This window comes from Mytilus galloprovincialis, chromosome 2 (genome assembly GCF_965363235.1).
Source record: "Mytilus galloprovincialis chromosome 2, xbMytGall1.hap1.1, whole genome shotgun sequence".
NCBI lineage: Eukaryota > Metazoa > Mollusca > Bivalvia > Mytilida > Mytilidae > Mytilus > Mytilus galloprovincialis.
Window position 1 is genome coordinate 86597643 of NC_134839.1, and position 18995 is coordinate 86616637.

Below are 18995 nucleotides of genomic sequence, written 5' to 3' on the forward strand. Positions count from 1 at the left end.
AATTTTGGGTCCTCAATACTCTTCAACTTTATACTTGTTTGGCACTAACTATTTTGATCTGATCGTCAATGATAAGTCTCATGTAGACAAATCGCGGGTGTTGAGTATCAAAGTATATACCAAGTACCTTTGATAACTGTTTAGGCACATTGTTTTGTATATTTTGTAATTCATAATGTGTCGATATTTTTTTCCCTTTTGTTCATTTATCTTAACACTTTTGTGCTTATTCAAACGCGGAGTTCTTAGAATATCTCTTTCATTCTATTTTGGAAACTTAATTGGTATAACATTTCTTTGTTTTGCTGTATTACAGAAAGCAGATTTCATACATTTGAATCGATTATCATAACCTGTATTGACTGTTCTGACAAAAGAAAGCCTGTTTTGGCCGTTACCTTTATATGTATAGAAAAAAATAATATATAAAACTCCAAGGAAAATTCAACAGGAAAGTCCATTATTAAATGTTTCGGCTGTCCGTCATATAAAAATGACCCGAATCTTTCATTGACCTTTCTATATAGCCTATCTTAATATGTTGTGACTGATATGTCGGTATTCTAGTATATGTTGGATGTCCGTCGTATACATATAAAAAGGAAGAGTGATATGATTGCCAACTATTCGCAAGCGACAAAATGTCACAAAAATATATATAAATATATAAACTATAAGTCACCGTACGAACAATGTAAAAGCCCATACCCCATAGTTATAAAATGCCATAGCATTAATATTAACACTGTGCCGATACCTCTGCTGTTGGACTGTATATACCGAAGTGTTTCAGCAGCCCAGTATAGCAAGTACTAAAGGTATATGCGGATAATGTTTCATCTAAATATGCTAGCTAGCTGTTACCAAATTTCAGGATTGTATCTCCATTTATTTCTCATAAATATGACACTCGGTAAACCAAACAAAATATTCTAGAATTTGACATGAGAACAGAAATCTAAAATTTTAAACTGAGATTTTCCAGACAAAATATCGATATTCAAAACAGTTGAAATTTTGAGTTTTTAAATGTCGAAATTTTTCCCAAATTTTAAAGGCCAAATTTTGCGTTTGTTCTTAAAACGTTTCCGTATTTGTATTTCTTCGAGTAACAAATTAGAATTGCACTCCCCTTTCTTTTTTCTTATTATATTTAAGAAAAATATTTTAGTAAGTTAAACATGAAAGTTTAATTTAACAAATACGATTAGGGATAATATAAGAACCGAAACAGGACAGTATATGGTATATGTCACGTGATCTTTTCTTTATATCTTCTCATGCTACAAATACGACAGCCACCACATATTTCCTCCTAAACCAAAAGGGACTCATCTGAAATAGTCGAATCATATCGCTTCCCGCCATTATTCTTCTTCTCAAACTACGTTGAGGTAAGTTGGATAGTATAATACACCTTGAAAATGAATTGCATTTGGTAAATAATCTTTCACTTGTAGTAAAAACACTAAACCAGACTACCATTATCTGCAATCCATCGATACATAGTTCTGAACACGAAAATTAACGATGGTACATTTTTAAGATGATTCAAAGTTGGTTCAAATTGTTTGAAATGATTCTTCGCTTATTAATGATTGTCGATTACTTTCCTTTTCTTGGTCTTCTTCCTGTTCTGGATCTAAAATATACAGTGATTATTATTAAATTTTTCAGAGCGTATGCAGATAACACAGCTAGCAAACTGACCATAAATGACATATTTTAACGTTTGCTGTGATATATCAATTACAGTATAGACTTATAAACCCAACGCAATAAGCATGTACATATATTTTCTAAAAAAATATACCAAGAAAAGCTTTAAAATCCGATGCTCTTAGATATTTAAAATTCCCATAATGAACTGCTTATAGTTCATAAAAAAGTTTGTATAGGTAAGACCTCTGCGAATTTTTTCAGTCACATTTGTTATATTTAACCAAAACATTATCAATAAAATATTTGAAGCATAAGACCATTTGGCCCATAAAAACTGATAAGTGATAATTTTCCGTTATGAATTCAGTAACTGAATTTTTTTAAAACTTCAAAAGTATATTTTATCAATTTATATCTGACAAGAAACATTTAAATGTATCTAACAAACCAAATAGTACAAAATATTAAATGCACTTTTGATATTTCGATATTTCCCTTCAATATAAAATTTCAAAAACGAGATGATTGTTTTTTAATGTAAAATCTTCATACTTTTTTCGTTCAATTTTAAATATTGATTACAAAGATATATTAATAAGTTATAAACAGTGTTCATATTTTCGTTTTATCATTTTGCTGCTTTTGTGTTTACAAAGATCGACACCTATTGTGAGTTTATTTACAACCCCTCGGTCGTTGCCACTGTTGATGGCATTTTAATTTCCCGAGGGTATCACCAGCCCAGTAGTCAGCGCTTTTTCTGTGCTGACATGAATTATCATTGAGATGGTCATATTTATAAATTAACTGTTTACAAAACTTTTGAAGTTTTGAAATTTTAAGACTTTTTGTCCTTAGGAATAGATTGCATTAGCTGTATTTGGCAAAACGTTTAGGAATTTTGGTCCTCAACGCTCTGCAACTTCGTATTTTATTTGGCCTTTTTAACTTTTATAGATTCGAGCGTCACTGATGAGTCTTTTGTAGACAAAACGCGCGTCTGGCGTTGATACCAAATTAAATCATGGTATATATTATGAGTTTATTGTTTAAACCTTGTTGGTCGCTTTAAAACTACCAGACTAAATTATCGACTATAATAAGTATTTTAAGAAATATAGTCATAATGTAACTACCTTTATAAGTAAATATGCTTTGTCCTGCCGAACTGACTTTAATTAAAGCTCATACTAACTATGAACACTACCCTTTCCTGAATCTTGATCTATATATCTTTAATGGGAAGCTTAATACTAATATTTATATTAAAAGAGATGATTTTTCATTTCCTATTGTTAATTATCCATTTTACAAAGGTGACGTTCCCTTGTCACCATCTTATGGTGTTTATATATCTCAATTTGTTCGATTCGCTCTAGTATGTAACAACGCATTTGATTTAAATGGAAAATTATTACACCGAGGTTTTCGATATCACAAACTTGTCAACACATTTACTTTATGCTACCATCAGTACAAGGACATTCTAGCGTAAATATAAATCAGCATGCAACATCTTAAACGTTCAGGTATTTCACATCAACTATTTTATGGCTATATTTTTTACAAAGCAAAACATGTCGGCATTCTTCTCGAAAGCTAACCAAAATCTTTAAACAAACGGAAAGGAAATAGTTATGATATTGTTGTCAGGTCATTAAGAATTGCATATTTTGGTATTTCTATTGATTCACTCATATGGTCTTTACATCGGAAACCAACACATTTTTTCTAAAAACTAGTTTTTGCCTTGATACGGGTTATGTTCTCCTCATATATTTTCTGATGTTATGATATTAAACACTTAACGGTAGGGATTGTACTCAATGTTCACAAGATGAAAACATAATCTTTCAATCAGTATAATTGAAGTGTCATGTCTGTAACTGCTAGTAGTTTTTTGATAAGTTATGTATCATTATCGTTTTGTTTTTGTTACCTATTCTGACATCGAATTCGCCTTTAAACTGAGTTTTCCTGTACGTTTCTTTATTATACATTGTCTAAAGGTATAGGGAGAGGGTTGATAACTATCAAAACATGTTTAAACCCGCAACATGTTTATGCATGTCCCAAATCAGGAGCCTCTGGCCTTTATAAGTCTTGTATGTTGTAAATTCAAGTTCATTTATATGTTTTGGAATTTAGTGTGCCGTCTATTTTCACTGAACTAATATACAATTTTATGTAGGGCCAGCTGAGGACCACTTAGCTTCGGGTGCGGGATTTTGTCGCTGCGTTGAAGACACGTTGTTGGCCTGTTTTCTTCACTTTGTGGTCGGGTTGCTTATCTCTTTGCAATATTCCCCATTTCCATTCTCAATTTTATTATTTTGATTTTGAGGCTACACTTGCATCTATTATAAACAAAATTATGTTTGTTTTATATGTGTTAATATAGTCCTCGTTCAATAATGTTTTTTATTTGTTTCTTCCGGTTTGTTTACTCTTAAGGTTAATCTAATTCAAATTAGAGGTTTATGTCTGCTCCTTCTTACTACTAACAGTAAATAATTATACTCACTATTATCAACTGTAATAGTTTCGTTTTTTGGCGTTTGCATTTTTCTCCTAACAACTAGCAGAATAATAGGTATAAATAAGCTTGTAACAACACCTCCAATGATTGCAATGATACTATTCACATCTAAAAAAAATAAAGTAAAAAGTAAGGTTCACAGTACATTGACGTTTATTGTGCATAATTAATGTACATTGGACAGTGCATGGGAGAATGACGCCATACAAGACTGCTTTCCTTGGTGAAACAACATAGAGTTTGTATGAACATCGCAGGATCTTTTGCCAAACAGAATCTTAATGATGTGAGTTAAAGCAAACATATGTCACCATGCAGCATTCAACAATGATCAAAATCCATATAGTACGCTTTCATATAATAAACAGTCCAAAACAAAAAAGCAAACGGCCTGATTGATTACAAAACAACAAACAAAACCAAATATGAAAGACAGCAATCAACAACCTCTAAATATCAAGCTCCTGGCTTTGGACATGCACATATCGAATGTAGCGAGGTTAAACATATTCATAAGCGCAAAAAGTAGTGTAATAAAATAAACAATTTTCTTGCACCAGATGCGCATCTCGACAATACATATGTAACAGTACAATGTTATAATCAAACTGTAAAAAAGAGTTGGATATATTTAGACTCGTCAAATTAGCACGAACCGCAATCATCCAATAGATTAAATGTAAAGACGCCATAACCAATATGAAATTATATAATGCTAGATTATAAGTACATAGTATTGATGGGACAAAGAACTGTACGTTAAAGGCTATATGTATTCCAATACATACTTATAAAGTTATTATCTATTAAAAACAAAATCAATGTTAACACCGATAAATAATACAGTCATAGATTTAACTACGGCGTTAAAATAATAAACGGATTTGTTGTTCTTGTTGTTTGTGGTTTTTTTTATGCATGTCCTGATTTGTGTCATGGATGGATACCCCATATTCTTTGTTTTTGTATTATTGTGCAAAAAATATATATCCTTTGCCTGATTAAAATTTGATTAGTCTTCGTTTATCAAGACTTATGAACAATTTTCCAAGCTGTAAAATGATTTTCAAGGTTACATTTTTTTCAAAGTTTCTTACATATAATTACTCAAGAAACTATAATTTTCTTTTTTCAAATAAGTGTTTTTCTCAAAGAACTTAAAACTGAGTTGGGATCTTTTTGGCTAGTTACTTTTTTGCCCGTGTCATTTTGTTTGTGAAATTTAGTCGTGTGCCTTCTGTCCTACATTTGTAAATAATCGTCACATTTACGTTATGTAAATGTCATATGTTTAATAAAAGTATATAATAGTTATCAAAGGTACCAGGATTATAATTTAGTACGCCAGACGCGCGTTTCGTCTAAACAAGACTCATCAGTGACGCTCATATCAAAATATTTATAAAGCCAAACAAGTACGAAGTTGAAGAGCATTGAGGATTCAAAATTCCAAAAAGAATGTGCCAAATACGGCTAAGGTAATCTATGCCTGGGATAAGAAAATCCTTAGTTTTTTTGAAAAATTCAAAGTTTTGTAAACAGGAAATTCATAAAAATGACCACATTATTGATATTCATGTCAACACCGAAATGTTGACTACTGGGATGGTGATACCCTCGGGGACGAAACGTCCACCAGCAGTGGCATCGACCCAGTGGTATTGATAGTTATCAAAGTTACCAGGATTATAATTTAGTACGCCAGACGAGCGTTTCGTCTACACAAGACTCATCAGTAACGCTCATATCAAAATATTTATAAAGCCAAACAAGTACGAACTTGGAGAGCATTGAGAACAATTATAATCAGTTAATCCAAATTCCTTTGAAATAAAGTAATTGAACAATTTGATTAACCAATCAGGGGCCGTGTCATTGAAATTGTCTTAAGAAAAGGACTTGTCTTATTATGGTCCTAACTTAGGTTAACGAAAGTCTCCTTAGATAAGATATGTCTTAAATTTCATCATAGAATTTGATACATACAGAGGTGTCTTAGGATAGTCCTAGTTAAAGGACACAGAATAATACCGCTGTTCAAAAGTCATAAATCGATTGGGAGAAATCAAATCCATTTAACAAGCTAAAACCTAGAGAAACACTGTTCAAACACACCAACTATTACAGGAAAGCAAATGTACAACAGGAGTACTGAAGCGCAACAAAAACAACTGATAACACACATAGAAACAAAAGTACGAAAAAGACAACAAATATGGCTTTTGGACAAATTTTCCTTATAATATTATTCATGTGATAGCTTCCTGAATAAGATCTCCTATCTTTATTTGCTTTGGCAACCAGAATTTGATAACAATAATTTCCTTCATTTCAGAAGGATAACATATTTAGTCAAAATACTAGTTTACATTATATACATGTACTTACATGTATATTACAACATAAAGTATAAAATTCATAAATAAAAATGCGAAAACAAATATTAAAAAGGCATAAGAATACGATTCCCTTTATTCAAAATTTTAATTAAAGCAGAATTTTTGAAATTAGATTTTGTTATAAGCAGTCAGCTTGGCCAAATTTGCCAAAATAAGCTCAAAACAACGTACTATTCACTTGCTACCATTTAGGAAAAAATCAAAATATCATTATTCCTCTGTTTCAAATATTGATATATGGGTAATTTTAAAATATTTCGTTTAAAGGAGTCAGTTTCGCTCAATTGTGTCAAAATAATCACTAAAACATCGATAATGTATTATCGATTTTCAAATTGACAATAAAACCTCAATTAAATCCATGGCCGACACGAATCAGCTTAAATGTGCAATAGATATTTTATCTGAGAACATGAATCTGACGGCCAATGCCCCTTTGAGACTTTTGAGACCATTCATTTGAAAATCCTAAATCGTATTTATTCTTAAACAATTGAAATTCATTAAAAAGGGGCGAAGATACCAAAGAGACATCCAAACTCATAAATCAAATGTGAACTGACAACGCCATCGTTAAAACGAAAAATGACAAAGATGCAGTAGTTTACATACAAAATACTGAAAAATAAAGACTAAGCAACACGAACCCCACCAAGAACTGGGGTGATATCAGGTGCTCCTGAAGGGTAAGTAGATCCTGCTCCACATGAGACGCCCGTAGTGTTGCTCATATTATAACAAACCCGGTAAAACATCTTAATCGGAAAGTCACATTCGAGAAAGGGAACGGGATTGTAGTTACGTCACAAGGAACATATCCGATAGTATCTGTACAACGGATATTCCGTAACGGTCAATGTTGCTACATTGAAATGGAAAGTTCATAATTGGGAAGCTGAAGCCTCTCTGTTGTTGTAAAACTTTGTAAAGATATGAGGCAGACTTAGCTGTATCAGTTGTATTCTTTATCTCTAGTTCGATTGGATAGTCACACAATTTTGAATTATTTAGTGGGATAACCTCATCTTTATAGCAGAAAGTAAAGTTAACGAATATAGCTAACTCCTTTTCTTTGTTTCTTAGAAGTTCTTGTAAGAAGTCAACCTCATAAGAATAAAGAAACAAGTCGGTAAGATGAGGGGCACAGTTGGTTCCCATGGGAATGCCGAATACTTGTTAAAAAACACACCTCCAAACGTAACAAATATGTTCTCAATCAAGAAATCAAAGTGGGATTTATCCTTTCCGTGAGACAAGACATGTGTATCTACGTTGCCCTTTCTTTTTTATGAAAAAAAAACACATTGGGATGCATATTACCGAGCCACGCCATAAGAATATTACCAACAAAGAACTAAACAGTAAGGTTAAATGATTGTCAAAGACATATAAAAGAAAGGAACATTTTAACACATAGATAAGATGATAAACAACGTCAGTATATAGAATCTATACACCTAGACCATCACGTATTATAAATTTGTAAAGTTGATTGGGATTTTTATCAACAAGGTCTTCGTATCTTCCGATGAACTATTTTAGAAAAACGACGAGATGTTCTTTGTCCTAATCCTGGTTTCTTCTCAGACACTGGTTACGTTTGATAAAGTCTGGTTAGCAACTGCACGCTCTTGAATACGGAATAAGTTGGGAAATGTATGCAGGTGAATTTGGTATATTGTTTCTAAGGTGGGACAAAAGACAAAAGACGCAAATAATCGGTATAAGAGTAATTGCAGTAACTGAATGCTAATTAAAGCCAATTACAAATAATTTAATTTTGGATGCAACACGTCTTCTGATTGACTAAAAGTGTTTTGTCTATCAACTCATAGACACAACTTGGTTATGTGACCGCGACGTCATCGACGTTTTTATCATTATTTACTAGGATTGTCAGCTCAGTGAAGATTTATTTATTGATCACTGGTTGGATTTACCAAGCGATACTCGAGTACTCGATCGGTAAAACATTTTCCAAATGGAAACACAAAATTATTCCCATTTTATCTATTGTGGGTCGTTGTCTTATGAGCGTAAAACCTCAATATTTTTATCTTAGGCTAGATAATGAAATAGCTCAGTGTACTACATGTACTATTTATGTAAACTACCGATAATCTAATCAAGTAATTAATTAATTTCTTAGAGAAAAACGATTACTCAAACAACAGTATTTCGGAACCGTAAAAAAACACATTTTCATAACAAACAAAGAGGTGATGGTTAGAACTTACTAATACTTTCAATCATTTTCTGAGGGTCAACACAGGACGCAACGATTTTGTTCTTACTAAATTACAATTTCCCGGGAGCCACTCTTTAAAAACTCGAACAGAAGACCGATAAGCCCAGTATCATTTTGGTAATCGATACTCGGTACTACCGAGCGATACTCGAGTAATAAAGTATTTATTTACATCTTTATATTTTACTTATTTTTATAATTTTTAAAATAATTGTGAATTCATAATTATTCGTTGGATACCAATTTTTGTGGGTTTCGTGGGTGAACCACGAATTAAAATGTTCAACGAATAACATTTTTTTTTGATAGGCTCTGTATACAGTGATTGGCAAATCCACGAAAACAAATATGAATTCACAAAAATGAAAGTTTTCAGCAAGCCACGAAAATTGATACCCACGAAAGCAAATAGATCCACAGTATAAGAAATAACTTTAATATTTTTTCTGTATATTGGAAATAACATTAATAAAACGTAATATAAAAAAGAAGATATGGTATGAGACATCTGTCCACAAGAGACCGAAATGACACAGACATTAACAATTATAGGTCACCGTACGGCCTTCAACAATGAGCAAAACCCATACAGCATAGTCAGCTATAAAAGGCCCCGATAAGACAATGTAAAACAATTCAAACGAGAAAACTAATGGCCTTATTTATATAAAAAAAAAAATTAATGAAAAACAAATATGTAACACATAAACAAACGACACTGAATTACAGGCTCCTGACTAGGGACAGACACATACATAAATAATGTGGCGGGGTTAAACATGTTGCACAGTTTAGAATAACTCGCTACGCAATTTAATCAATGTGCATAACATTTTTGTTGTTATTTCTTCATAGACAGAAAATATATTATAGTCATTTCTTACCTAACAAGTAGAATTTTTACCTAAACTTTGTTCTAGATCACCTTTTACCAACAAAACTTTCATCAATACTACCAATCTTATAATTAATACCTAGCTTGGACTCTGTAGTAGGTGATTCGTGATGATCATTGTTGTCATGGTTGTCATGGTTGTCATGGTTGTCACGATTGTCATCGTTGTGAAGTCTTGGTGTAGCAGGTGTGCTGTATCGGTTTATATTAAATTCATACAGAAGATCATAATTATACGCTGCTATACAATCAACTAATGTGGAACATTTATAAATCAAACAGTATTCTAATGTCACAAAATATATATCAGGTCTGTCCACTGGTATTTTGCAGACTCCTTCATAATTTTTTAAAAGATATTCAGCTGTCACAGTCCACACGTCTTTTGTAATTGTAGGAAGTAAAGTGACAATTATTTCCAGCCTCAATCGATAAGCATCGTTATGTGTTGCAATCTCGTTAGGTGCTTTAATTTTAAACATTACATTTGACTTGAAAACCAAGCACTGCACTGGGTTCACATTACACCCTACCAGATAAGTCTGAAAAGTAAAAATAAAAGTTAAGAAATCTCTAATATGTAAGTCTATATTGTATACTGTAATCAGGATTTTTCGGCATGCATTTATTTATATTTTGCAAATGACACACAGGTTGATTCAACTCTTAATTAGAAAAAAAGCTACAATGAAGGCCGTTTTCGCGAGGGTGTTCTTTTTTTAATCAAAACCAAAGATTGTCTAACTCAGTTGTATTTGTATTATCGTAATCCAGGACGATATAGTTACATGTTTAGTTCCTACTAGTAAAGTCATATATTTGTAAATTCAAAACACTGAAGTTTCCAATATTTGTACTCAATACGCAAAGTTTTCTATATCTTTAATTTCAATACGAAAAGTTTCCTTATTTGTAAATGTTATTCACAAAGTTTTTTACATTTGTAAATTCAAAGTAAGACGTTTCCAATATTTGTAAATTCAAAGCAAGAAGATTCAATTATTTTTAATTCCAAGCAAGAAGTTTCCAATATTTAAGGTCAAAACAAGAAGTTTCCAATATTTGTAATTTCAAAGCCAGAAGTTTCCAATATTTGTAAATTCAAAGCCAGAAGTTTCCAATATTTGTAAATTCAAAGCCAGAAGTTTCCAATATTTGTAAATTCAAAACAAGAAGTTTTGTTTCCAATATTTGTAAATTCAAAGCAAGACGTTTCCAATATTTTGAATTCAAAGGAAGAAGTTTCCAAGATTTGTAATTTCAAAGCAAGATTGTTCCAATATTTTTAAAATCAAAGCAAGAAGTTTTGATATAAACTTTGAATATAATAGAAGTTTCGTGCCCACTCTCTGGTCTTACGCTAATTAGGAATGAAGGCCGAGTATTTGAAAGCCACGAATGTATAGCAACCTGAACCGTTAAACAGTATCTGAGAAAAAGTAAATAAAAATAGCCAAATTCATCTAAGACAAACTTTGAATGAGGCAGTTGAAAGAGTAGGCTAATACCGCTACAAGGCAGCACTCGCACCCGCAAAGTGGAAAGGGATTAATATAAGTTGAAAAACTTGTTTCCCAATCCACTATAAATAAATATGTTTAAATAAAAAAAAAATTAAAAAAAATAAGTTGAAACCTAAGTTTCTTATAAAATAACATTCATTAACGGACAATTTTTGAAGGATTTGTTATAAATCGTTTCAGTATCGGGATATTGACTACTGAGCTGTTTGTACCTTCTAGGTCTGATAGTCCACTAGCAGAAATATCGACACAGGGCTGTAAAAAAAACACGTTATAATTAAATGCGTCCCATGCGCTTTAACGCAACTGCTGGTAAAGGTTTCTTTCTCGAGGTTGCTGCCAGTCCAGTAGTAAGCACTTTGTATTGACATACAATATAATTGATATGGCCATAGTTATAAATAATAAAAGATAACTATACCTTGAATTTACAACCACTTTCGTTTATGTACAACCACTCGGTCGATGTCTTTGTCTGTGGAGTTTTAATTCCCCGAGGGTATCACCAGCCCAGTAGTCAGCACTTCTGTGTTGACATGAATTATCATTGATATGGTCATATTATTGAATTAACTGTTTACAAAACTTTTGAACGTCGGACGTTCTAAAGTATGAGCATTGTATATTTAATGATTCTTTTTTAACATTTAAGATGACATTTTGAAAATATAAGGAGTTGATTATCTAAATTATCTCAAAGAAAGAACAACTAAAAATTATATATTTTGGGAATATTTGCAAGAGCACTTATTCTGTAGAATAGTTAATAAAAAACCTTAATTGTATCTAAACTTTAATTGGCAACGCTATGTATGCGGTGAAAGACCTTCGACGACAACTGTTTTTTTATTATTTTGCTTTTTTTACATCTGGCAATCAACTGGTAGATTTCTCTTCATAATATTCGTCAACCGTGTTTTTGGGAGAGTGAACAAAAATCAATTATATCAGAAATAAACAAAACAAAAGAGGATATATGTCACGATGTAAGACGGTTAAGAGAAACATTGCCCAATCTTTTGTCATATCCATTGAGCGCGACGGGTTTTTTTACCAATGATTCATCTTCATCTGCAGAATTAATTTGTATGTTTCAAAATTTCATCAAACAACATTTCTTGTCGTCAGATGTGTTATGGTAGTGCTTTATTGTTAATTTTTCTTGAATTCAAATAATGCTAAATTATGTTGTTAAGGATGTCTGCTTGTCATGTTTTGGAATTTTTCAGAATCCTCTGGTTTTATCTGTTTGAATGCCTTAAAAAAATTCTCCATGAACCCCCATTTTTCTTTTTAGAAATCTTTTACATGTCTAATTATAAGTCATTTGTAAAAGTCTTATAAAATTTTATTTATTTTTTAATAGTATTTGAGAACTTTAACTGGTCAATGATAAATCAATGAAAAATCAAGAGAGAACATTTTCCCACCAAAATTCCAATGGCTAATATCTCGAAAACAAGCACATTGACCCCTATATTTTTTTTTTGCTTTTTTTATTCCTCAATTTATTCCCTATCATTACATACTAGTTTTATGAAAAGTTATTTATTTCGATACTGAGCAGCGAACATCCTTAAAAGTGGAATTTGTTTCAATTTGAAGTGTCCTGGAAAACTTTGATTGTCGTCTTTTTCTTCTTTACAAGAATCATATCTCCAAAACGGTGTATGCAAACAAAGAAATGCAATTAAAAGTTATAGATTGTTTGAAATGTATTTGTAACTTAAACGAAGATATAAATTTATAGATACCATAATAACAAGATCTCCTAAAGGTTGGTTAAACAATGTTAAGGTCACATTTTTGTCGCATGAAATATTGTTTGTTACAATTCTGACACACATTTGACCTGTTTCCTCGAAAGGCCTTACAACACGACACTCATCGATTTTAGCTCCTTGCCATATTATCACGGCTTCATCTAACTCATTTCGAAGATAAGTCGACCACAACGGTGAAGAGCAATGTGATTTGTCTGTCAAACTTCCTGAAAAAATAGGATAAATAGGCGATGTATTCAAAAATAAAACAATGATTTGGTTAATGCACTGAATGCACCAAATTTATAAATTGTTATTTTCATTAAATTTATAATGGCACATTTAATTGTTTAAGGTAAATAACTCCTATAAAATGTCAAATGATCTAAAATGGCCGCATATTTAAGCTTTTGTTACTATTACACTAGTTCGTTTAAAACATACAAAATAAAACCTAATATTCATCAATTTGTTAACCCTTAGTTATATAATAATCCTGCTTTATATTAAAAATAAAAGTAACATGATCATTCATAAGTGTAAGTTGATAAGAGTCCTTTTGTTGTTTTCTGCTCTTCAGTCGGGTTGTTGGATCTTTGACGCATTCCCATTTTCATTCACAAGTTTAAGTATATTATAGATATGTAGAAAATTTAAAAAAATCGATATTTTGTGTATTTTTATGTGATTATTTTTCATATCATGCTACTCGCTTGAGATGTAAAATTATCGCTAGAAACTAAGTAGGCACGTGGCGTTGCTAACGAAATTGACATGAAATTGACAATGTTGTCATAGGTAAAATTGCGATCAACAGATTATCATTGGTCATCTCAATTCGATTGCCTTTCACGCTTTCGCCGTCCCGGCTGAAGCGAGAAAATCAATTTCGTTGAGATGATCAACGATAATCTATAATTATCATAGAAAAGTATAATCATCCGTTGTCTTAGGAAATGACATGAATACATATAATAAAACAAAGAAAAAAGGTCAAACATAAAAAATAAAATAAAAAGATACTCTAACCATATGCAAGATTATAAGAGTACGTAATCCTATCAAAAATGATTTATTTTAAATTCACAGTTTTCTTCCGGGAAAAACCTGAAATGGGCTCATTTAGTGAAGAAAAAATTAACTCTAATTCGCCTTCTTGATCTTTTGATTTGTTGGTAGAAGACATTGAAAGTTTAATTTTGAGTAATTTTTTTTTTAAGATCTTGCAGATCAAAAGCGACTTCATCTGCTGGAGTTCTATTTTTTTTTCCTTATTAACGGTGTATCTATATTTTATGACAAGTTAATAGTCACCACTTTGTTGTTATTACCGAAAAATGTAAAGTTTTATAAAGAAAAATGTCCGTGTACCTTACACTATCTTATAGAACTTAATATTTTTGATATTCTTTTGTAATAAAAAATAGATTAATATAACAAAGACGATAGTGACTTACTTCTAGACTATTACTTATACAGTAAATATAATTTGTTGTCATTAATAAAGATAACAGTAAAATTGAGAATGGAAATGGGGAATGTGTCAAAGAGACAACAACCCGACCATAGAGCAGACAACAGCAGAAGGTCGCCAACAGGTCTTCAATGCAACGAGAAATTCTTGCACCCGGAGGCGTCTTTCAGCTGGCCCCTAAACAAATATATGCTGGTTCAGTGATAATGAACACCATACTAAACTCCAAATTGTACACAAGAAACTAAAAGTTAAAATAATACAAGACTAACAAAGGCCAGAGACTCCTGACTTGGGACATGCGCAAAAATGCGGCGGGGTTAAACATGTTTGTGAGATCTCAACCCTCCCCTATACCTCTAGCCAATGCAGAAAAATAAACGCATAGCAATAAGCACATTAAAATTCAGTTCAAGAGAAGTCCGAGTCTGATGTCAGAAGATGTAACCGAAGAAAATAAACAAAATGACAATAATACATAAATAACATCAGACTACTAGCAGTTAACTGACATGCCAGCTCCGGACTTCAATTAAACTGATTGAACAATTATGTCTTCATCATATGAATATCAGGCACAATCCTCCCCGTGAGGGGTTTAGTACTACTTTTCAAAAGTCATAAATCAATTGACAGGAAAACAAATCCGGATTACAAACTAAAACCAAGAGAAACACATAAACTATAGAGGGAAACAACGAAACAACAAAAACACCGAAGTGCAACAAAAAAACAACCGACACTGCAACATACATAGAAACGAACTATTAGGTAACAACGGCTATTTTCCTGACATTATCTTTTTATTACTCTTTCCAAACTACTTCATCAAACGCGGCCTCTTCTCGTGAATATTATTACAGATTGGCTCAGTAATATTAAGGCTGGCTAGGTTCACACTTGTCTAAGATATGTGTATGATTGTAGAATAATTTACCCTTTCGGAGCACCTGAGATCACTCCTAGTTTTTTGGTGGGGTTCGTGTTGTTTATTCTTTAGTTTTCTATGTTGTGTCATGTGTGCTGTTGTTTGTTTGTCTTTTTCATTTTTATCCATGGCGTTGTCAGTTTGTTTTAGATTTATGAATTTGATTGTCCCTTTGGTATCTTTCGTCCCTCTTTTAATAAGTTTTCTCCTTCCAGTTGTTTAGTCTACTCCTACGCCACGGCATAGGTTAAAAGTACCTTATTGGTAATAACTTTAAATTCATATACGCCATACGTACCGTACTGTTTAAATGCAAAGTACGCCTCATTCTCCAGAGCTAAGTAGAAAAACAACACCGAATACTTTATAGGCATGATTGATGTTTACCAAAATGCTGAAAACAAAAGCAATGTTATCTGTAATCAGTACTTGAAACGAACGCACAAGTATATATACTAACGAGGGAAACTGTGGTTAAACGGTACATGCCCTGCAAATATAAGTTAGTCTAACTCAAATGTATTGTACGTGTCCTACGATGACGTTTTTTGAAAATATAAAATCTTTTTAACAGATAATCATTCTCGTACAAATAATTTCCCTTGATGTTGTTTACAAACAAAAATTATGTACCGTGAATTTGATTCCAACCATTTGAAAAAACAAAGTAATGAAAATTGTAGATTTTTTTTTTAATTTCACTATGATAATGAATAATAATTATGCGAAAACACTCAGTTTTTGTATAGTCATGATGTTTTATAAGATTTTTTATATCAATATACAGCAGAGATAAATATTGTGATCATATCAGTATAAAGAGTTTCTTGTTCAATTATCATACTACAAAATGAAAGAGAAAACAAACGGAGCTCGTACATGTATAGTTCAAAAGATATAATAAAACAGATAAAGGCAATATACAAAAAAACAAAATGAAACAATCGGTTATAAATTTCATGTGTATCGAGCACTGGATTTACCATTATCATTAACGCTCGAAGCCGAATAATTGAAGGCCAGTGATGTATAAGAACCGAAACAGTTGAAGTGCTATGTTATTGTTATAAATCTAGTAGACGATACTCTTCTGAGCTGATGATAACCTCGGGGACTGGTAGTCCACCAACAAAGGCATCGACCCAAAATGAAGGATTGTGGTTTCGACATAATAAGTCCATCCGTTTGATGCGTTTTATTAGAGAATTTCCGTTTTGAATTTCCTCGGATTTCAGTATTGTTGTGAATTTACCTTTTGTAAGCACTATAAAGTCCAAAAGTCGGAAAAGACCACTTTTGTCTGAATTTGCATGATTTTTTACTCGACATTCTTTCTTTTTCTGATTTTTTCTTTAATTCTTAACATAGTAGGAATTTGACTAATAACTTTCTTGAATTTTCTTGACAAGTGTCTTGACAATATTAACATTGTCCTCAAATTTCTCAACCCTTTCTGTATCGACTGAAAAGAGTCTTGATTAGTCTCGACCAATTCTTGATTGTCTTAAATTTGTTTCGATCAGTCTTGACATATTCATTACATTCTTGATAATGTCTGAATATGTCTTGACACATTCTTGACAGTCTTAGAGCTGTCTAAATATATCTCGACAAATTCCTGGCTGTCTTAAAGATGTCTTGACACTTTATATAAAATTGAGAATGGAAATGGGGAATGTGCCAAAGAGACAACAACCCGACCATAGAGCAGACAACAGCAGAAGGTCACCAACAGGTCTTCAATGCAACGAGAAGGTGTCCTTCAGCTGGCCCCTAAACAAATATATACTAGTTCAGTGATAATGAACGCCATACTCCAAATTGTACACAAGAAACTAAAAGTTAAAATAATACAAGACTAACAAAGGCCAGAGGCTCCTGACTTGGGACAGGCGCAAAAATGCGGCGAGGTTAAACATGTTTGTGAGATCTCAACCCTCCCCCTATACCTCTAGCCAATGCAGGAAAGTAAACGCATTACAATACGCACATTAAAATTCTGTTCAAGAGAAGTCCGAGTCTGATGTCAGAAGATATAACCAAAGAAAATAAACAAAATGACATTAATACATAAATAACATCAGACTACTAGCAGTTAACTGACATGAAAGCTCCAGACTTCAATTAAACTGATTGAAAAATTATGTCTTTATCATATGAATATCAAGCACAATCCTCCCCGTGAGGGGTTAAGTATCATACCATCATAACATATATGAGAAGAACATAACCCGTGTCATGCCAACAACTGGTTTATTAATAATAAATATGTTTAGTACCGATGTAAAGACCCTATAAGTGAATCAATATTAACGCCAAAATATGCAATCTTTAATGACCTGACAACAGTATCGTAACTATATCCTTTCTTAATAAGTCTATTTAAAGGTTTTGTTAGCTTCTGGTGTGAATACTGACATTTTTGTGCTTTATAAAGAATATTTCCATAAAATATTGAATGTGAAGTACCTGAACGTATAAAAAGTCTGCATGTTGAGCTATATTTCCGAATGATGTCCTTATACCGATGATAAAATTTACTAAATGTTTTGACTAGTTTGTGATATCGAAAACCCTGGTGTAATAATTTTTCAGTAATACATAAATTTCTCTCGTTAAAATCTAAAACATTGTTACATACACGAGCGAATCGTACAAGTTGAGATATATAAACACCGTAACAAGGGAACGTCACCATCTAAAAATGGATAATTAACGATAGGAAATGAGAAATCATCTCTTTTATCATAAATTTTAGTATTAAGCTTTCCGTTAATGATATATATCAAGATCGAGGAAAGGGCAGTGGTCATTGTTAGTATTAGCTTTATGTAAACTAAGTTCAACAGGATAAATTTCTTTAGTATACATACTGAAGTCGCCAGTATTGAGAGCCAAAATATCATCCAAATATCTAAAAGTATTATTAAATTTGTGTATCAGATGTTGTTTCGATGGGTCTTTGCTGATTTTTTCATAAATTGTAACTCATAGCAATACAAAAACAGGTCCGCAATAAGTGGTGCACAGTTAGTCCCCATTGGAATTCCGATAACCTGACGATATACGGAATCTCCAAAGCGAAAAAAATGTTATCTAGTAAAATTTCAAGGGCAGATATAGTATCAAAGCATGTCCAATTGACATAGTTTTTTTTTTGTTTATTGCTACTAAAAAATGACCTAAAAGAGTTTGAACATATATATTCACATTCTGACTTTTTAAATGCCCATTTAATTAGGTGTGTGATTTTTTTCTTAATGAGAATGTGAGGTAATGTGGTATATAGGGTAGAAAAATCAAAACTTTGAACAGATTCAAAATCACCAATATAAGTATGCAATTTATCAAGTACTTCCAACGAGTTTTTGACACTCCGAAAGTAATTAATTCCACTATTTTCGAAGGCCTTATTTGAACAATTTATTATCAGGTTTTTTTGTACCAAGTGTACTGGTAAGAAGAATAGATAATTTAGTAGTGGAACAATGCTTGAAGACGAAATAAATCTATATTTGTAAGGTGTTTTGTGTAGTTTCGAAAGCCAATACATAGTTGGGACTT

General features: G+C 32.0%; 1 protein-coding gene across 1 annotated transcript; it reads right to left on the reverse strand.

Moving 5' to 3' along the window:
- Positions 1 to 1128: 1128 nt before the first annotated feature.
- On the reverse strand, positions 1129 to 15827 carry LOC143064709 (uncharacterized). The gene is made up of 5 exons (XM_076237742.1): positions 15730 to 15827; positions 13021 to 13256; positions 9823 to 10285; positions 4187 to 4309; positions 1129 to 1642 (listed from the first exon to the last, which is right to left on the reverse strand). Exons 1-5 carry the CDS (start codon positions 15803 to 15805, stop codon positions 1563 to 1565), a joined length of 978 nt encoding a protein of 325 aa, XP_076093857.1. The 5' UTR covers positions 15806 to 15827; the 3' UTR covers positions 1129 to 1562.
- Positions 15828 to 18995: the final 3168 nt, after the last annotated feature.

What these genes read in the sequence shown, in the direction of transcription:
- LOC143064709 (XM_076237742.1), bottom strand. Translation starts at nt 15,805, where the DNA reads ATGCCTATAAAGTATTCGGTGTTGTTTTTCTACTTAGCTCTGGAGAAT. An exon ending in CTTTGCATTTAAACAGTACG is followed by an intron (nt 13,257 to 15,729) that starts GTACGTATGGCG and finishes CTATTTTTTCAG; the next exon opens with GAAGTTTGACAGACAAATCA. An exon ending in TACTACAGAGTCCAAGCTAG is followed by an intron (nt 4,310 to 9,822) that starts GTATTAATTATA and finishes TATTTTTTTTAG; the next exon opens with ATGTGAATAGTATCATTGCA.